At 46.0% G+C, this 20,995-nt stretch overlaps 1 protein-coding gene across 8 annotated transcripts in view; it reads left to right on the top strand.

Moving 5' to 3' along the window:
- The window catches only part of Hydin (HYDIN axonemal central pair apparatus protein), a 410,895-nt gene that overhangs the window by 306,445 nt on the left and 83,455 nt on the right, over positions 1 to 20,995 (top strand). For all 8 annotated transcript variants that reach the window (XR_015448741.1, XR_015448747.1, XM_087204682.1 and 5 more), the window contains 8 exons: positions 5 to 178; positions 2,365 to 2,579; positions 6,073 to 6,207; positions 7,009 to 7,192; positions 10,024 to 10,165; positions 11,925 to 12,087; positions 17,757 to 18,374; positions 20,728 to 20,940. Coding sequence is in view for 6 of the 8 variants with exons in the window: in XM_087204682.1 (XP_087060808.1) it covers positions 5 to 178; positions 2,365 to 2,579; positions 6,073 to 6,207; positions 7,009 to 7,192; positions 10,024 to 10,165; positions 11,925 to 12,087; positions 17,757 to 18,374; positions 20,728 to 20,940 (1,844 nt within the window). In the remaining 2 variants the exon portion in view is untranslated. The remainder of the gene's footprint in view (positions 1 to 4; positions 179 to 2,364; positions 2,580 to 6,072; positions 6,208 to 7,008; positions 7,193 to 10,023; positions 10,166 to 11,924; positions 12,088 to 17,756; positions 18,375 to 20,727; positions 20,941 to 20,995) is intronic.

Below are 20,995 nucleotides of genomic sequence, written 5' to 3'. Positions count from 1 at the left end.
ATAGGAAAGACACCCAACGCTATCAGCATAGCCAAGTACTACAATGCAGCCTGCTTGAGCATTGACTCCATTGTCCTGGAAGCCATATCTGACAGCAGCAGCATCCCTGGGATGCGGGCCCGTGAGCTCTGCATCAGGGCCACCATAGAGCAGTCCATAAAGGAAGAAGACGACTCTAGTAAGTCCCCATTCTCCTTGATTTGTTGTGGTCAAGTGGCCAGCACCTCTGCTGATAATACCCTCCTTCTCTGTGCCCCACTGAGCTTTCCTCCCACAGCTGACTGAAGGTTGCCTGGTAACATGCTGCCAACATGGCCCAGAGAAGGATTCTGTCCACCAAGCATGTACAGGTCTCCTGCCCTGTCTGATACAGGTGTGCTCTTGGCACTTTAGAGTACAGGACAATGAATGAAAGGACACTGAGTGGGCTGACACCTGGAGGGGAGTGAACATGGACTCATTCAGCGTGAAGGATAATGTTGCAGCAGAAGTTCCAACTTCTGTGAAAGAGCAAGTTTGGGATGAGTGGGTTTCAACGGGGCAGCTTGGAGCTTTTATAGAAATGGGCTTTGAAGGAGCAAGAAAATATTAATAGGCAAAAATAAGAAAGGACATTTCAGACCATGAAAGCAAGGAACTTGATAGTACTGTAAATCAGGGATTGGAAGGCAAGTTGAGCCCAATCATAATTGACCTTCATTAGGAATTTGGATATTATTGAAAAGAGGAATGGGGAAGTTTTCACACTATGGTTTCCCAACAGTCAGAAAGTCATCGTAGAAAAGGTGCTCTTGTAATCTCTTGTAAAGGAAGCAACAGTGAAGCTGCAGGTGGCAGGTCTGCACCAGCTGACCGCAGGTATACCTACATGGCAAAGAATTGAAGGAGTGGCAAGTATTCAAGATCAAAGAAAGATTTCCAGCCACAAAAACTAGGAAGAGAATGGAGTCATTTTCCAAGATAGGGAAGGCAAGGAAGAGAAAGTTTGTTGGAGAGGAGATGAGTTGAGTTTTTTGGATACCATTGTAGTGAGGCCTGCTGTGGCTGCCCCTGCAGAAGTCAAGAATCCTGGCTTTGGATTCTGCAGGGCAAGAGAGCATCTGCTCAATGGGAAAACATTGAACACAAAGCAGAGTGCCTGCTCTGAGCTGGATCCTTTTTATATAAACACCCAGAAGAGGGTGCTGTGGACAGGGAAAGGTCAGAGGCATATGAAAATCATAGAAGAGATTCCACGGCAGTGAAGGGCAGGGCTGGACAGGAGGAGCAGGGTCCACAGTGAAGTGGGCAGACACAGGCTGGGCAGGCATTCCAAGGTGAGATCACTGGTAGTAAATGCTTGTGATGGAAGCAGGCAGAGCCTGGAGGGATTTGGTGATGGTGGGGCATGGGTGAGCATGGGGCCAGCCAGGGCTATAATTACAGGCTGAGGGCTTCATCTTTAGTTTCCTACCAGGTGCAGCACCAAATCCTTGTACCTGTAATCAACTCCTGGGGGAGGGGAGGAGGGGGATGCCAGGAAAAGATAAGGCAGAGTAGGTTGTAGTGACAAGTTTCCAGAGGATTCTAAGGGTTTATTTGATGAAATGGTCAACAGAAGCAATGAGTACTCGTGAGTCTCTGTAAAAACTAGAGAAGCATTGATGCTGCCTAGCACACAGCCCCACCACACCATCTTGGAGGACCAAGAGCATCTGCTACACTCCTGTTCTCCTACTGGGCCACACTGGAGCCTCAGGGAACAGAACGAGACAGGGCCAGTGAAAGGGGTCAAGTGCTAGGGCACTCAAAGGCTGGAATGTGGAGGGGTTTATCATAAAGGCCAAAGGCTCTCCAGCAATGATTTTTCCACACAGTTTTTAAACAAATGGAATTTTGGAAAGGAGCTTCTCAGTGACTAGGGGAAGGAAAATCAGAAGAAATTAATCTTGAAGCCATGCTGCCAACAGTGCACTTATTACTTAGCTTGTTTCTTCATTTGGGTGACTCCACTGAGGGTGGAGAAGGCCCTGTCCTAAGCTGTTGGCCACACCATTGCCTAAAACCTCAAAAGTCAGGTGCTGGGTTTCCAAGGCAGGGTCATAGTGTAGCTGCAGTCTCAGAAATCACCCTCAGAGCTGGAAGAGAAAGTGGATTCAGACCAATCTGGTACCCACTGGAAGGATAAGCAGTAAAGATTCCAGGACCCCAGCCTCAGATCTCTACTGACCCATCTTCAACTCTTGGTGGGTGGAGCCTCTTCTCCACCCTAGCTCAGTGAGCTGTATATGGGAATGACACAAGGTTTCAGTGTGCCATACCCACTGTCATTTTCTTCTTACCCTAATGTAACTTTTAATGAAAACATTTGCCCTCTCCTTATAGCCCAGGAGGCTTCTGGAGGCCAGAGTGCCACAGTACCATCACAACCAAGCAGTGAGAACTTGGGCAAATTCACCTCAGAAATCACTCTAGTGACCCCAGAAATTAAACCTGGAAAGAGCATGCATGGGAGTGTGTTGTTACCCAAAAGCAAGCCAGAGAGCCACAGTTCTGGGTCACAGAAGCAGCACCACCAGCACCAATCTGAAACACCACAGGTACCAACTGGGGCTTGCCAGAAGGAAGCTGAGGTCCTTCCTCCTCCTCCTCCTCCTCTTCCTTCTCCTCTTGCTCCTCCTCAGTATCCTGAAGCCAGCCCAGAGCTCTTCATTTCTGGCAAGATGTTCTTGCCAGGCCAGCCTAATCGCTGGCCTGTTCACCCTGCTAGTGCCCAGCAAGTGCCTTTTATGTTACAGGCACTGGGTTGGGGGAAAGTGAAATGTCGATAAAGCGAACTCCCTGATCACAAGCTGAACTGATGATAAATGTGATGAGGCAGAAAATCACACTTACAAATAATTGCAATAAAATGAGATCGATGATAAGGGAGGACTGTAAAAAGAAATAGGTTGAGCCATAGGAAATGGCCAATATTCAACCACTTTAGAACTCCACAGAGCAATTTCCTACAGTTCAACCTAGTACTAAAGGAATATTAAGGATGAAATCATTAATATGGAGGGAGGGCTGCAGAAAGAGTCTTGGAAAGTCATAAAGAAGTCAGAGTTTGCTTGACATGCTGAGAGGCTTAGAGAGCAATCTCAAAAAACTGGCAGGTGCTAAAGCCAGAGACGGTAGGGTAAGATGAATAATGAGTTGTTAAGTAGAAAAGTGAAGTTAAGTAAATGCAGACTTTTAAGATGTTTGAAAGAAAGGGAACAAAAAGATAGGAGTAGTTATTAGAGGGATAAACCAAAGGTCAAGAGAATCCATTCTCAGAAAGAAAGTAGAGGCACAAGCAGTTCTGTAAAGAAAGGGACTGCTGGAGAAGCATAAAGTATGGCCCATCCAAGAGGGAATAAGATCCTAGGAGAAGGTAGGAAGGGTAGCATTAAATATAATTAAAGGAGAAGAGAATTAGTTTCCTCTGGGGTTAATAAAGGTAAAAAGAGATACAGCTAAGGATGAGAGAAGCAAGCTGGACAGTGGAGGTTGGAGATCTTGTTGAATGGCTTTATGAATGTGAGGAGGCATGATGTTTTTAGCAGGAAGCAGTAAAGAGGCTGGGGTTGCACAGCAGCATGCTGAAGGAGAACAGCAAAGCATCAGTGGTCTCACTGTGGATAGAATGGGAAACTGGTGGTGGACAAGGAAAAAATAGTTGAGGATGGTGATAACCTGACCAACACTGAAAACCATAACTTTACAATTATAAGATTTCTCTAAGTGGCCTCCAGCACAGGCAGAAAGAAAAGAAGTTGTTACTAGTTCAGAGAAGGGGGTATGGGTGTGGGGTTGAGAGTGACATCCGCATGGAGAGTCCAGCCTAGGTAGACAAGAAAATTAAGAAGAGAACATACAGTGGGGGCAGCAGGAAGCGTTCAAGGTCTAAGGCCCCTTATAGTCAAAGAATGCTGCAGCAGCGGGAGAGGGAAGTGTTTCAGAGGGTTGCTGTGGTGGACCGCGATCAGTGAAGCTCTTTGTAGGAGAGGAGATCCATGCACTTTGTGGGCCAGATGGATGGATGGAGCAGAGTCATAGGTCTCAACAGGTAGGGAGATCTGAGAATTGGATTGGGAATACGGGTGGTGTAAGGTGTTAGGTCCTAATAGGAAAGGAAGTCTGAATGTTAGATGGGGCAAATGGATGGAGCAGAGATGAAGGTCATAGAAGAAATCTGCAGGCTCAATAAAGCATCTCATGGGGCTGGATTTGTGCCAAATGTTGTCTCTGCTCTTCAGTTTTATTTTACATTCTTTGAATGCCTTCAAAAGTAAAACACCATTGACTTTATTTTTCTTTTGGACCACTATCCTTTTTTTTTTTTTTTTGCAGTGAGACAAAGTTTTTGTTTTGTTTTTTTTAACCACAATCAAGAATATTAAATTCTTTTATTGGTACATTGTAGGTATACAACACAATTACATTTCTCACTGGGAATTGTACCTTTACATAATGCATCTTGGTTCTTATTTTTTCCCCACTCCTAGCCCTCCCCTCACGCCCTCCACCCTTCCCTATTGACAAAGACTTTATTTCCATTTTTTCCATTTCTCATCATTTTTCCTTTCCCTTCTTTCCTTTCCCCTGCCCCTCCCACTACCCCTACCCCTTTGGACCTTTTATTCCTATTTTACATTGTCGATTATTCATTCTAACCATTGGTACATTTTAGGTATACAATATAATGACATTCATCATTGGAAATTTGCACCTTTACATAGTCTCTCTTGGTTCTTATTTTTCACCCTTGCCCAGCCCTCCCTTCAACCCTTCCAGTCCTCCCTATTTACAAAGATTTTGTTCCTATTTTTCCATTTTCTCATATTAATCCCATTCCCTTCTATCCTTTCCCCTAGCCCTCCCACTTCCTTCCCCTTTGCCCCTTTTCTTCCTATTTCACATTACCTATTATACATTTAGTCCTTATTTACACTTTCAGTTTCTCACACCAGAGAAACTATTCGGTATTTACACGTGTGTCGGACCACTATCCTTTTAATCTTCTTTTCCAAGATCTAAAATGATGTTCATGCATAAACTAAAATTCATATTTGCTACAAATAGGGTATTATGGTGAGTCATTTTCTTTGGTTTGTTTCTGTCCACCTTGAAGTGAACTATGTACGGCAAATATTTCAAAGGTAGCAGAATATCCCAATTATGACTACAATTCCCATTCAATAAATAGGAAACTTAACAGTCAAGTGTAGAAATCAGATCTCTCAACCCCCCACAAGTGGCTATGCTCAAGTGCGACAGGATTCAACTGGCAGGATGACAGAGTCCCCACCAGAATGGTTCACTCAGGAACAGGGCTGTTTGGTCTTCTTGAAGCTCTAACGACTGCAATTTTAGTCATGTTGCAAATGGGGAAGAGGTAAAATGTGCTATTTAATGAAGATATGGCCTGTAAGGTAAGGTCTTTCATTTTCATTTCATTTTTCCAGGAAACACATTAGAAATCTTGATCTTCTGAATAACACTTAATCCAACATTCTTGCTTCACAACATTCTTTCTCCAAGGGATTGCTGCATTGATGACCTCCCCATCCTCATGTTCCATCCATTGTCTTCCTCAGCGAATCCAATGAGGCCTTTGTCCCCACCCCCCTACCCCCGCTCCTGACACACCTTCCCCAATGCTCACCAAGTTCCAGCCACACAGGGCTCCCAAGTGCACCCCAAGTTCTGCAAGCACACTCCTGTTGAGGGAGCTTGCTGCTCCCTCCCAGAAAGGCCCTTCTCTTTGATCTTGTCTTTTTCTGCCTGACACATTACCCAGGTAACACAGTGTCAGCCCTAGTCCCTGAGGAGGCATGAGGCTTGATGGGTACTCCATAAATATCTATTGAATGAATGAACAAATGTGTGCAGGACCTCCCACAATATGCGCACTCACAGCTTCCAGCAGTTCTTGCAGTCCCCATTTTACAGATGAGGAGCCTGCAGAGACTATATGATTTTCTCAAGGGCACATAGCTCATAGGTGTAGGAGTTGTGGAGACACAAAGCTGGATTCTGATTCCTGGTTCTTCTCACACTCAACAGATTCCCTCCAGCCCGCTCCTGGGGCCCACCCAGCGCCGGCTCAGTGTCAGCGCCAGTATCGGAGGGGAGACTGGGCTGACAAGCTGCGTGTTCCCCGATGAGCTTCTGACGCAGATCTTGACTGAGCGGATACAGGTGCGTCATGTCTACCTGCACAGAACCTCACAACTCGGCATTCAAACACTGTCACTAGCTCAAGCTGAAAGTCTGGGCCATGGGCCACACACAGCAGCTCAGAACTCAGGGCCCTGGAAGAGGAAAGATGGGGTTTTGGTCTTTGATGAGACAGGGAGCTTGAACTGCTTCCTTCATCAACAAAGTCTGGCTACAAAGTAAAAACAATGCCAGGTGAACTAAAGCTTGATTTACGTTCTGACACAAGTTTCTTGTCTCATCAAAAACCTGAAGATCAGTTCCTGGCCAGTGGTGCCAGAATCTAGAGCACACTTGGAGTAATGCTGCAGTGTAGTGAAGACTGTTCTTCAGGGTTAGCGTCACCAAAATCATTACATTTCAGGGCAGTGAGACCATGAAGAAAACCTCCAACTCTCCACTCCGGCTCTCTGCTGACTGTTAGTCTGTGCATGGAAACAGCTTTTCTTTGCATCTTATTTTCATGCACCTCATGGATCTTCCTAACCCCTTACTTTAACATTTTGTCTGACCCTTTATTCTATAGAGATGGAATAAATCCTGCGGTCTACAGTTATGTGCCATAAAGACCTTATGTGGTCAATTAGATACTTTTATTCTTCTCTTTTGTTTCACAGCAGCACCTTGGATCTAGCAGGCAGAGGGTAATTTCATGATGTTTTCACCTATTGGGGTCCAGTGAATGTGCATACCCCACTGAGGCCCAGTGAAAGCCCCAGCTCTTTGGAGAGCAGCTGGCTTTGAGGCCCTGGTAACCAACTGTCTTGCTCTCTCTGGTTGCAGCTGAGCGACTGCTACCAAGGAGTGGTGTTTGATGGCCTTGACACCCTCTTCTCTTGGAGCACGACTGCTGCCCTCCGGTGCCTGCTGAAGGCCATTGGCAGCCGTGAGCACATCTATGTTCTCAACATGGCCCAGGATTTCATGGACATGAAGGCCCAGGAGAAGGCCAGAAAGGAGCAAGAAGGCAAGGCCCCCCAACCTTCCCGGGCTGTCCCTCCAGGGCTCTCACTGGTCTTTCCTTTCCTTGGGGCCTTGGGCTTTTCAACCTGACTGGATAATCCACTGGGTTTCAATGTAGTTTTTACACTTCCTGTCTGGCTCATTGGCACCGTACCTCCAGCTGAGGAGGCGGCCCCAGGGGTTTGCATGGCTGCTTTGCAATAAGGGGGCTGAGACAGAGCAGCCTATTAGAGGGTATGCAGCAAAAGCCAAACCCCGCTCCCTGGCAGCAGACACGCTCTGTCACCTGCACACCTCTCTCTAACTACAACCAGCCTGAGAACACATGGCAAGCCTTTCCTTACTCAGGCAATCCTTTATTTGTAGGTTTGGTTTAAGCCAACTGTGTATTTCCTGTAGAAGTAGAAGTGTTGGTAAATTCTACAAACAACCTCTCCATTATAGCTGTCTGGGTGCCCGGCACTCTATCAGACATGTGTATACTTTAGGTCACTTACTCTTCACAGTAACCCTGTGAAGATTACTGTGCCCATTTTACAGATGAGGACAGTGAAGGTCAGGGATGCCAGAAGCCCTCCTGGGCGTTGTGGCGAGCACCTGTAATCTCAGTTCTCTAGGAGGTTGACTTGGGAGGATCTCAAGTTTGAGTCCAACCCTGGGCAACTTAGTGAGACTCTGTCTGAAAATTAAAAATTAAAAATGGGCTGGGGATGTAGCTCAGTGTGAAGGTCCTGGGTTCAGCAGAGAAAGAGAGGGGAAGAGAGGGAAAGAGGGAGGGAGGGAGATAAAGGGAGAGGAGAAAGTTTATCAAGATCACATTGCGCATTAGTAAGAGAACCAAGTGTGTGCCACTCTGAAACCTCTGCTTTTTTGGTCACATGCCAATGGCCTGGGAGGAAAAAGAAATCAGTAACTAAAAGATTTGATTGAAAAATAGATATAAATACACAGAGTAAAGTCAGCTTAATTCCCAGTTTAGTCAGAAGACCCAGAAAGCGTGGCCCCTGAGGGAGGGGTTTGGGCACAGCTGCCAGCAGAGCTGCCCCTGGGAGGCAGAACCCTGCCTCTGAGAAGCCCAGCTCCTGTCCCACGTCCTCCTGACCTCTGGCTTATCTCTCTTTGGGCACAGTCTATACAGATCAGAAGGCTTCTTCAGGTAAGGAAATATTTACAGACACTGGGCTGTCTTAGTTCTGGAGCAGAACCGAAGTCTGCTTTCTCCTATTCTCATCAGAAAACCCAGGAGCAAACAGCAGGCGTCCCTTAGCAGTGTTTCATCCTCCAGCTTCCTAGTTCCCTGGAAAGCTACCTTCTCCATAATGATCAACTTGAAAGAGGTTGCCACTTTTCACTTTCGCAGTTACCTTGGGATTAAAGTTTCTCCTGGTTAAACTGTGGTCTCCTCTGCCCTAAATTATCTGCATTTGAAAAGGGTTCTAAGACAGCATACAATAACAGTCTTATTGTATTAAAATCTAACATTTAGTCAACATTTCTGAGTGTGCTAGACACTAGACTAGCTCACTGAATACCCACAACCTTGGGAGAGAGGAATTACTATTCTTGTCTGTTTCTACCCTTTGGTAAGTGGCAGAGGACAGAACTGAAGCAGATGTGAAATGAGACAGGTATGCTAGAGGCGAGTGACAGAGCCGTCAAGTGCCTTTTCTGTCATGCACCGTGCACCTGGACCTAGAATCCACAGGTGTGGAATGGGTGTCCCCTTAGTTTGCAAACATCTCTGTTGCCCTGAGCACTTTGGTGACATATGCTCATAATGGGTAAAGTTGATGGGTGTTGTATTAGTTTCCTGTCACTGCTGTGGCAAATCACTACTGACTTAGTCCATTCAGGCTGCTGTGACAAAATACCATAGACTGAGTAGCTTGTTTCTTATAGTTCTGGAGGCTAGGAAGTCCAAGATCAAGGTGCTGGCCGATGTCTGTGTCTGATAAAGGTCATTTTGGTCCTAGAAGGTGTCTCCTGCTGAACCCTCACCTGGAGGGAAGGGCAAACAAGCTCCCTCGGGCCTCTCTTATAAGGACATGAATCCCATTTATTGGGGCTCTACGCCGATGATCTCATCACTTCCTAAAGACCCCACCTCTTAGTACTGTCCTTTTGGGGATTAGACTTCCACATATGAATTTGAGGACACAGCAAACACAAACTTGGTGACTTAACATAAACTGACTGCCTCACAGTTCTAGGGCCAAAAGTCCTAACCATGGCAGCAGGGTTGTGGTCCTTTGGAGGCTACTGTAAGAAAGGATCTTTTCTAGCTTCTAAAAGCCATCTATGTCCCTTGGCTCATGGTCCCCTCCTTGCAGCCCTCTGCCCTTTGCTTCTGTTGTCATGTCCCCTTCTCTGACCTTGACTCTCCTGCCTCCTTCTTACAAGGACTCCTGTGATTAGATGGGGCACCACCCCCTGCCCGGGTACTCCAGGATAGTTTCCCCATCTCAAGATCCTTAATTCAACCACATCTGCAAAATCCTTTCTGACATGGATGGCAAGTTCCAAGGACTAGGGTGTGGGCATCTTTAGGGGCCACTATTCAGCCAACCACAGATGGAAACCAAATTTGGCACTGCAAGAATGGAGGAGCAGGGCCGAGGATTTAGCTCAGTGGTTCCATGGCCTGCCTCGCAAGTGCAAGGTCCCAAGTTCGATCCCTGGTACCAAAAAAAAAAAAAGAAAATGGAAGAGCACCAGCAGGGATTAGGAATGCCAGCCACCCACCTGCACCTCTCGCTGTCCCAGGCTGTGCCAGCAGAGAGCAGAGTAGCTGCTGGACTTGACCTCCCCCTCCCCGTCCCTACCCCACCCCCACAGAACACAAACACAAGGAAGCACTTGAGAAAGAGAAGAAGCGTCTCCAAAACATGGATGAGGAAGAATATGATGCCTTGACAGAGGAGGAGAAAAGCAGGTTCGACCGGGAGGTTCAGCAGGGGCTCCGGGAGAGGAAGAAGAGGTAGGCACCAAGGGTTGGCCAGACAGAGGCTGCTGTTCTGGGAGAAGCTTATGGGAGGGCAGGGTGGGCAGGGCACGTCCTCAGCTCAGGGTATCTTTGGGGAGGGTAGCAGTAGCAGAAAGCAGACAGCAGGAAGACCCAGCGGGCCATCAGGGCGTTGGTTGCTGCAACCTTTCAGAGTGTTGCTCACTTTCTTCCCCTTCCTCCTTGCTAGGAGCACTGGGAGATAGCAGGAAGTTTCTGTAAGGTCATGGCTGACCCTGGGGAGGGCCTGGTGGCCCTTGTGCTATCCCTGGCCCCCTACTGTCTCTCTTGGCAAGCGTACCCTGGGTAGAGCTTATCAGCCTCTGTGCCTAGGTATCCGCAGCTGGTGACCCAGAACCCATTCTCCTGAAATGAATGTGGGGCTGCTCCCCAGAACTCAGTCATTTCTCCCATTCCCCATGCCATGGTGTTGCCCACACCCTGAGACTAGCTGCCTTTTCCAGGTAAGCACATAGCCAGCAAGCTCAGCCACCCTCTCTGCCCCCACTGGGGATCACATGAGAGCAGCTAGATCTCTCCATACCATGTAGAGCCAAGAGACTTGGGGCTGCAGCTCAGATATCTCAGAGATGTGGGTGGGCAGCAGGACAGAGGTACTTCCTTCCTTAGATCTTCAAACATGGTGGAGCTGGCTGGTTCATCCCACTCCCTGGAACACTGGCATTGGAGGAGACAGAGCTGAAATACTCACCCACAATGTAACCTGCTTCTCTCCTCTCCTCCACTCCAGACTCCTCCCACTGGTCCCAAAGGAGTTCTGTGTTCCCCTTCCCCCTACAGCACACCTCTTCCTTTCTCCTCCATGGCCCATTGTAGAAATGTCCCGTCCTCCAGAGGCATGACAAGCCTAGCTTTGGGCCTCCAGAAGATACTTTGTCACCTAGGCTGCTGCTTCTAGATATTCACTCATTGGTGGACTTAGAATATGCAAATTTGATCCATACAGCTCAAAAATGCATCCTATCTCACACACACACACACACACACACACACACACACACACACACATACATGGAAGTTGGCCTCACTAGGCAGCTCAGAGAATCACAGCTAGGGAGAACTAAAAGTTTCTGGAGACGAAGAGATGGGTTAGATCATCCAGAAGTGCTGTCCCCTCCGTCGTTTGTATTTCATCTCCAACTTTGGTGCCATCTCTGCTATTAGCAGCGGGGGCAGACAAGGCTGAATGCACAGCAGAAAGGGAAAGGAGAAAGGAGAGGAAGGTGGCTTGCAGCCCTAGCATCATGCTTCCAAGCCAGAACAGCAAAGGACTGCTATTAAAACACCACTTCTTATTGTTCCAAGATCAAATGTGACAATGTAGGAGACTGGGCCACATCTGTGCTCATACCAGAACAATTTTCGAAAGCTGTTTATCAAAGATCAAGCTTATTTCCAGCCCTTGCCTTGCTCTCCTATGAGAGGAGATTGGAATAGAAACACGGATTAATTGAAAATTCCTCCTAGTTGTGTTCAATTAGTCCAAGATTTACTGAATGAACATTTAAAGGTAGATGTGGATTTTTCTTCTTTCTTTCTTCTCCTCCCTTCCTTCTTCACTCTGTCCTATTTACCCACCTTTCTTTTGTTCATTCTTTCTTTTCATGCCCAAAAAAGCCCCACTCGGGACACCCTCTTACTGACAATCCCAGCAGATGGGCAGGGCTCGGGCTGCAGGCCTGAACTCTTGTTCCCTCTGCCTGGTTTCATGAAGGGAGCTGGAGCGGTTGACCAGAGAGATGCAAGAAAAGAAGCTACAGCAGGAGCTTCTGCGACAGAAGGAAGAAGATGAGCTGAAACAAAAGATCAAAAAGCCCAAGCAAGGCCCAGTGAAGGGGGAGCCCCCTGTGAAGAAACCGCAAGCAGCAAACAAGCCGGTAACAACCCTCCCTTGCTCCTCTTACTAACACACCCACGAGCCCGGCACGTTTCCCCTCCAGAAAGCTGCATACCCATGTCTGGATCTTGGAGTGGGGCAGGCAGAAGATAGGAAGAGCAGAGACTGTTGAGCACAGACTGGACACCAGGGCTGTGCTTGGAGTGTACCTGACCGTGGCATTCTGGCCCCTACCCACTCTGCAAGGCCCAGAGAGATGGACCCACCCATGGCCCAGGGACGAAGTTGCAGTTGCAGGCCCTCGCCCAATTGTGTCTGCCAGAGCCCCAGCTTTCTCCTCTGCCCCCCACAGGCCCCCGGATGGTGCTAAATAGGCTAGTGTCAAAGGTTTGCCTCTGGGAAGCCACAGAGTCCATGCAGCCCTGATGCTCCTTAACAATCAAGCAAAATGCTGTAGCATAAGCCTCTCCTTGTGGATAAAGGCCACTGGTCCATCAGCCTGACACACTTAGCAGCCACATCCCTGCCCACTGTGACACAGGAAGGACTGAATAGCTAAAGGCCCCCTCAAGGTGGTGCTGTGACCAAGGGGTGTGACCAGCTGAGGTAGGCAGCAACTGCTTCAGCACCATGAGTTCTAAGGGTGAAGCTAAAGCCAGGCTTTCAGACAAGGTGAAAACCAGTGCAAGTCGAGTGACTGCAGCCAAGCAGACACAAGGGCAGCAGAATCACAGTCCCAAACAGAGAGGTATGAGAAAAAGGAGCAGGGTCTGAGTGTATGGAACTGGACACAGGCTGCAGATGCTTGGTGTTGCTGTCCCAAAGGGAGTACATGACCTCTTGGGCTGAGAGCAGAAGGGGTACCCAGGGGAGGATCACAGGGACTGACCCCTGCCTTTCACACCTGCTGTTGCTCACGAAGCCAGGAGGGAGTATTTGAGTGTCTGTGTGAGTCAGCCATCCTTGCAATTAACAAACTCCATCTCTTATTTAGAGAAGGTTCAGAATAATCTATGCAGCAGTTATTTTGCTTTTTAAAATGACAGCATTTCATTCATCATGAAGAGACTTTTGGGCCACAGCTAACCCCAAATTACGCCCCCTGACTTCATCATCTGACTCTCCAGCTGGAATCTGTTGGAACATTGAAGTGAGAGAAAACAGATTTCCCCTCCTTTACTCTCAGCTCAAGGGACCACAACTTGAGTAACCCCCCACCCCACACATCCCACTACCAGATACAGGCCAAGTACCTAAGTGTGTGTGTCGTTGACCTTGGGTCGCGGAGGAGGGGCCACATTTCTGTCACCCATTTGGGAACAAGCTAGTATATCATCCAAGCTCCACACAAAACATAATCACCTTATCCCTGGACTGACTTCTTGAGACCCTCCTGGAATTAAACCGTATCCTGCTCTGACAGCCCTATCTCAGGAAAATCTTCTAAGCCTAGCTACATTCTCCAGAAGTGAGACAAGATCCTCTGTGCCCAGGTGAAGGGAAGGACTGAAGAATTCCCTGCTTTTTCATCAGAAAGCCATCAGCACCATCTACCTCCAACTCTCTGCTTCCCTCTCTCTTCTTGTAGACCTCTTGCTTTTAAGATGTTCTTGTGTTCAAGAATCACCCACCTTTGAAAAGAAGTCTCCTTCCATTCTCATGCCCCTGTCCAGCATCCTGTTTCCCTCCTTCCTTCATAACTAAAGATTTTGAAGAATGATCCTCACTTGTAGCCTCCACCTTCACGCCTCCCATTCATCCTCCCGCCTTCTCTACCTGACTTGAGTCCCCATCACTCCCTTCCATTGAAGGCCTTGGCAGCCCCTCCATTTCCAAATCCAGCATCCACAGTTCAGCCACGCTAGGCTTCCTTCTCTGTGGGATTTATACTGTCAAATAGCATCCTTTGAATGCTTCTTTTTTAGTGATTCATACTGGATATTTTCTTCTAGAATGTTGTCTAGCTCACTCTTTCTTTAGCAACATCTAATCTGTTGTTTAAGCTTCCCTTTAGTTCTTAATTTTGCTATTGCATTAGAAAGCCATTAATTCTTTTCTTATTGCTGTAGTTCTCTTTAAAATTCTCCATCTTCTCTTATAATTCCCTCAACATATTAAGCCTTTTTAAAAAGCCTATTTTTTATTAAAGTCCTTGTCCAATAACACCAATACACAGATCCAGTGTGTTCTCTGGTCTGTCTTTTGTTCTTGGTTTATAGTTACATGGTTGTGTTTCTTTGTTTGCTAGGTTATTTTTTGTTGTTGTTGAACAGGAAAAACTATAGAAATAATTCAAGGCTGTGGATGTGGATGATGTTATCTCCCTCTAGAGAGAATTGCTGTTTGAGTCTCACAGACAGCTAGTGCAGGGATAACAGAGGTCTTAATTCAATCAGTACTGAAGTCATTTAGAACTGAGCTTCAATCCTTGGCAGACCTAGGCTGTTTCTGATTGAGCCTTACTCCTGAGATGGCACCTTTGAGACTCCTAACCCAAAGGCTAGGGGACCTACCAGGACCTCTTCTCCTTGGAAGACCTGAAGGCTAGTCTTTGAGCCCCAGCCCTATGAGTCTGTCAAAAAGCTTTGCCCAACTTCTCAGCCACACTTTCAGCTACAAATACCCTTAAAGGACAAGCAGCCTCCGCCCCGTACTGGGGCACCTCTCTCTCTTTCCTTCCTTTCCCAGACCTTAGTCCACAACTTATTACTGTCTTTATGGTTCTCCAGTACCTTCAAACAAACACATGACTTTAAAAAAATTGTGAAGATTTCTTACTTGTGGGTACTGAATTATATGACCTGATTTTTCTTCTTCAATCAAATTACATGGCAATTTAATATTACATTATTGAATAAATTTAGCTTAGGAGTAAATGTTTATTTGGGCTTTCTTTTACTAACTTTTTTTCTTCTACAGTAAAAAAAAAGAGTAAAGTTGGTTTCTCTACTCTTGGTCATTTATGGTTTTCTGAAAAAGTAGCCATCTTATATTTTCAAATTTATCAGCATAAGGTAATTCAGGGTGCTATTATCTTTTTAACTTCTTCTATATCTATACTTATGGCCTCCTTATCAAACCATATGTTATTTGTACCCTTCTCTCATATTTTTTTAATTTTATTGGTACATTTTAGGTATACAATATGATGGCATTCATCATTGGGGATTTGTACCTTTACATGATACATCTTGATTCTTATTTTTCCCCATTTCCCTCCCCTCCCTTCAACCACCTCACCCCTCCCTATTTATAAAGATTTTGTTTCCATTTTCTCATATTAATTCCATTCCCCTCTTTCCTTTTCCCTACCCCTCCTCTCATATTTTTCTTGATTACTCTCCCCAGAAGTTTGTCATTTTGTTGTCTTTCCAAAGATACAACTTTTGTCTGTCTGAATTACATATCTCCATTGTTTGTTTGTTTTCTATCTAATTCGTTTCTGTGGCTATCTTTTTATAATTTTCTTCGTTCTACTGTATTATTTTCCAGGTCTTATCCTAACTTATTGCACTAGGTGCTTTTCCTATCGTATTCCTATTTATTTTCCTATTTATTAAAAGTTTCAAAACATATAAACTTCCAAACATTACTCTAAATATATCCCTCAATTGTTAATAATGTTTTCTTTGCTGTTCAATTCTAAATACTTTTTACTATCCTTTGTGGCTGCTTCTGTAACCCATGAATTATTTCAAAGTATATTTTCTAATTTGCAAAGGAATGACTTCATTGGCTTTATTCTTTCTGATTTTAGAATATCATCTTTGGAGAGCATGTTCTATGTCATATTGATCCTTTGCATTTGTTGAGCCCTTCTCTGTGGCCTCACATGTGATTAATTTTTGTAAATACTCCACATATTGGAATAATATATGTATTTTCTTTCTCCATCCACATGCTCAAGTTCATTAATCATGTTGTCAAATTCTTCCATATTCTTAGTAACTGATTGCCACCCCCCAGCTTCTCTGTGCTGGGCTCCTACAGTCTTCCAAGTAAAAGGCTTTCCCTCCCTGGGTGCCACCTTCTATGGCCGCCCAGTGTCTGGGCAGTAGATCTCCAGACTGAGACCCATGTAGTAGGAGCCAAGTCCCTCCCTTCCACATGAGAGTTGAAGGAAGTTGTTAGAGCCCCTGCACCTTAAGACAGCCGGGCCAGCACTGTCGCACTACTGCCTCTCCAGGCTGTGCTCCAGGCAGGGAAGGTGCTGCAGGAGGGGGGCAAGGAGGTGAGGGAAAGCCAGCCCCAGACCCTCAGGACTCCAAGCCTACAGCAGGCCTGAACTTATGGGGAGAAGAGCTGCAGCTAGAAGAGAATGCTGGCTGTACTCCAGGTAGTGCTCAGCAGACTTCACTGGACTTGATGTCACCAAAGAATGACCCAGAAAACAATGGTGCCCACTTGAGAAGTTCATGCAGGGGAGGAGAAAAACCATAGCCCAACAAACAAACTGTCTGGAATAACAGTAAGAAAAATAATAAAGTTGATTTCTATATCTCCACTTCATTGAATAAATACAATTTTTTAAAACCTGGGTGCCCAGCTATTCCCTTACTGGGTATCGTCCCAAAAGAATTAAAAGAATCATACCACAGTGATAGCTCACCCATGTTCATAGCAGCACAGTTTGTAATAGGTAAAGCTTGGAAACAGCCCAAGTGCCCATCAACTGGAAACTGGATAAATAAGATGTGGGGTTTTTTTTAATAAAAGGGAGTACTACTCAGCCATAAAGAATGAGATACTAGAGACATTAATAGCTAAATGGTATATTGAGGCCATACTCTTAAGTGAAATAAGTAAAACACACATGGGTAAATACCGAATAGTTTCTCTGTTTTGAGAAACTGAAAGTATAAATAAGGATCAAAATGTATAATAGATAATAGGAAATAGGAATTTAAGGCCCAAAGGGAAAGTGGGAGGGGTAGATGAAGTGAAAGGAATAAATATGAGAAAAGGAAAAAAAATGGAAACAAAGTTTTTGTAAACTTAGGGAGAGGTAGAAGGGAAGGAAGGAGAATGGGGGAAAAAAATAAGAACCAAGATATATCATGTAAAGGTACAAGTTCCCACTGCTGAATGGCATCATACTGTATACTTAAATGTACCAATAAACTTAGTGAATTTAAAAAAAAAAGCCTGGGCTGTGGCCAGATTCTAAAGTCCCATTTGCTTCCAATGGTACCTATTATATATAAAACCAGTGTGATTTTCATAATTTCACACCAATAGAACTCCATGGCAAGCATTATCCTAAGCTTTTTATATGTATTTACACATTTAATCTTCAACAGTCCCCCAGTGACGTTATTAATAATAATGTCATACATATGGGGCTCAACCCTTGCCCTGAGTCACAGCAAGGCAACTGAGATTGACCTGCTTGACCCTGTGGCCTATTCCAGGGCACCAGAAAGCAGGTACAGGAAGCTCGAGTTTGCTGGTCTTTTCTCAGAAATAGCAGCACTTGGCCAGAAGTGCACATGAAGGTCACTATGCACAATGCCAGACCCAGCCAGATCCACAACAGAGAACAACCACAGGATGGACATGAAAGCCCCCAACATGACTCTTAGGCAAATGCTGGTGACCTGGCTCCTACGAGGCCTTCTTAGGAAACAAAATGTCCCTTTGCTGTTTCTTATGGAATTTGCTCACCCTTAATAAACTGTTTTAAGCAGGTTCTGTATTTTTACCTTCCAGGTCCCTGTATCCACCAAACCCGAGGTCAAGACAGACTTGTTAGAAAGGAAAATTTCTGTTAGGAAGCAAGCAATACCTGAGAAGGAAGAAGCAAGCAAGAAAAAAAAAACCATGGCTGATATCAACATACCTGGGTTTCCTCTTGCCCAGGAGCAAGAGGACAGTGAAGGGGAGTTTCTAAAGGACTCTGCTGACAAGCAACTGAAGTTTAAGGCCTATGAGATGACTCTGAAGGATATCCAGAACCTCCTCACATACTGGGACCGGAAGTTGGGCATTCAGCTGCCTCACCCGGGGATGGAGGAGGTGCCCCATGAGACTGATGACCAGCGCCAGGTTCCTTCTGGTGGGCGTCGGGGCCGCAAGGACCGGGAGAGGGAGCGCCTGGAGAAGGAGCGGGCAGAGAAGGAGCGCCTGGAGAGGGAAAAGGCCGACAGGGAACGCCTGGAGAAGCTGCGGGCCATGGAGGAGCCCAGCGATGCCGAGGGGGAAGCAGAAGAGGATCACAAGGGGAAGAAGGATATGGGAGTGCCCTTTATGAGCATCCAGACTCCAGACTTTGAAGGCTCAAGCTGGAAACAGGCCCTGGAGAGTGATAAGCTTCCCAAAGTAGAGCAGGTGCGTGCTCTTCTCCAGGGTGGAGAAGTAACCAGTGAGGCCACGGGTACTGTGCTAATCGTGATAAAAATGCATCTTTCTACCAAAAGTCCGCACGCCCTCCCTTTGGTTAATTTCCAGTATTTCCCTGAATATAAGACAATAATGGCTAAAGGGATCTTTTTTCACTTGGCAAAAGAAAATCCATAGAGAGTTCCACCAACCTCAATTATTCTTGCTAGGGCTGGGGATGTAACTCAGTGGTAGAGTGCTTGCCTAGGGTGCCTACAGCCCTGTGTTTGATCCCCAGCACCAGTCAATCAGTCAACAAGCTAACCTCATAGAAAGCCACCTGTACAATTGATCTTTAATACTGACACCACTGGTGCTATGGGACGGCAAGGCAGGTGAGCTTTGGGATCAAGCAAGAGGCTCATCTGCTCTGAAATCCTTTTCCCACAAGCCTCCCACAGTGACAGAAATTATCATATTAAATAACCTTTCACAGCCAGGGATTTAGCTCAGTGGTTCTGCTGCCTGCTGCGCAAGTGCAAGGACCCAAGTTTGATCCAAAAAAATAAAATAACCTTTCATGCCTATAAATAAACTAGACTGCAGGTCGTACAGTCTTTGTCAACTCAGCCTTGTACTATAGAACCAATGGGGGGCATTGACTGTGTTCCAGGAAAACTATTTATAGAGAGAAGTAGCAAGCCAGGTGGGGGGGGGGGGGCAGTTTACTGACCTCTGGTTTAGTTTATCAGAAACTAAGCACAACCTCTACAAGTAAAGAATAGAGCCTGAGAGAGGTAAATGGTAGGGAAAGGCTGGGGCCAGATAAGCACAATTCCTCAAAAGGGTGGACTTTGAAGTGATGTGGCAGCACAAGACCTCTTGCCTTAATGGGCTGAAGGGGAAGACAGTTGGCGGACACACGGCACCAGCTCCCCTCAGTTCACAGTTTTGCTTCAGGCCAGCCTTAGGTAAAAAACTGTAATTTATTTTTAAGACATATGTTTTTTAAAAAAAGAAAAGAAGGGCCGGGGATTTAGCTCAGTGGTTTCGCCCCCTGATGCACAACCACAAGGACCCGAGTTCAATCCCCAGTACCAAAAAAAAAAAAGAAAAGAACAACAGTCAAGTACAGCTACTTTTCTTATATTATGCTTTCCATGTTCCAAGTCATAGGTCAGAATGTTGCTAGAAGAACTCTTGGCTCTGATAATTTAGTAACTGGTCCCAGTGACTTATCACATTCCTCACGGACATTCTCAATCCTGGGAGGTAACTCCAGTTGCATGTTGCAGTGATCGAGTTCCCTGGCCCACAGAATGAGAAACACAGGAGCACATAAAGGTGGTGACTTGCTAGCCTAGCAGGCCACTTTTTGGTCCACAGAACGGGCACTCGGATGAGCTACAGCATTTATTGGTGTGACAACAACAGTTAATGTAGCAAAGCATGCTTATTTTGAGCATCTTTGCATTCTGGGAAGGAAGTTGCTACTAAATTTTCAATCTATCTATTCTGAAGATTGCTCATGCATTTTGTGTCAGAGTAGAATGGGAGAATGCTGCAAGAATAAATTTTATCTCTCAAGATGCTTTTTTGACTTCTTGCTTCATTCCCATTCTCTCTCCCTATTCCCAGAACCTTTGCTTTATTTTTCATTTGCCGTATTTGACCTGCTCCCGTGCTAACTTTCTTTCACCTTTGAAAGAAAAGAGCACTTAAAGAAAAATTAACATGGAATCTGAGAACCAATGGAACAACTCTGTACTATAGGTATCAGAACCTTAAAATCTGGTCTGTTTAAACAGATTTAAGTCATGCATGCCTGTAATCTCAACACTCTGGAGGTCAAGGCAAGAGGATCACAAGTTCAAGCTCAGTCTGGGCAACTTAGCACCTAGAAAGACCCAGACTCAAAATAAAAAATGAAAAGGGCTTGGGATGTAGCCCAGGTGAAGACTCTGAGTTCACTCCCCACTACTATCAAAAACCTAAAAACTAGTTTATTGAGTACAAGGCCATGTGTCAGGGCAACCTGGTTCCTGTCCTAATTGGAGCCTATGGTCCATTTGCAAAGCGAGACAACTCAATAGTCCCAGTGAAGTGTAGCACTGGCTCTGAGGATTGCAGACAGCATGCAGCCCACAGCAAGATCCTCCAGCCCATCCAGGGTGCAAGGGCCTACAAGGCCCTGCAGAGCTAGGTCAAGGGCCTTCGCTCCCTTCCCCGAAACACGTTCCTGGCAAGAGTTTCCCAAAGAACACTGAAGGAAGGAGGCATGTGAGCCACCTTTGCACACTCAGGGGCAGTGAGGGCTCACCGGATCCTCAGCACAGGAAATTAATTGAGCCTTTGCTTTTAGATCCTGGACATCTTGGGCCTGGGGTCCTCTGGCCCACCCATCCCACCTCCTGCCTTGTTCTCCATCGTCTCATATCCTGTGAAGCGGCTACCCGTGATCCCCTCCGAAGTTCTCAAACATTTTGTGTTTGTGGTCCCACCATCTGACAAGCTGGATGAGAAAAAAGAGGTGGAAACAGAATCAGATCGCTCTGCCATCACCCTGTCAGTGAAGGTAAAGCATGCAAGGCTGCTTCTCCTAGCCTTGGCAGGAGCTCAGAGGACAGGAG

The sequence above is a fragment of the Heterocephalus glaber genome, unplaced genomic scaffold (assembly GCF_053883595.1).
Source record: "Heterocephalus glaber isolate CG9 unplaced genomic scaffold, H.glaber_assembly_v1.0 deba00000071, whole genome shotgun sequence".
In the NCBI taxonomy this organism is placed as follows: Eukaryota; Metazoa; Chordata; class Mammalia; order Rodentia; family Bathyergidae; genus Heterocephalus; species Heterocephalus glaber.
Note: the sequence above shows the minus strand (reverse complement) of the source record. Positions and strands in the feature narration are given on the sequence as shown.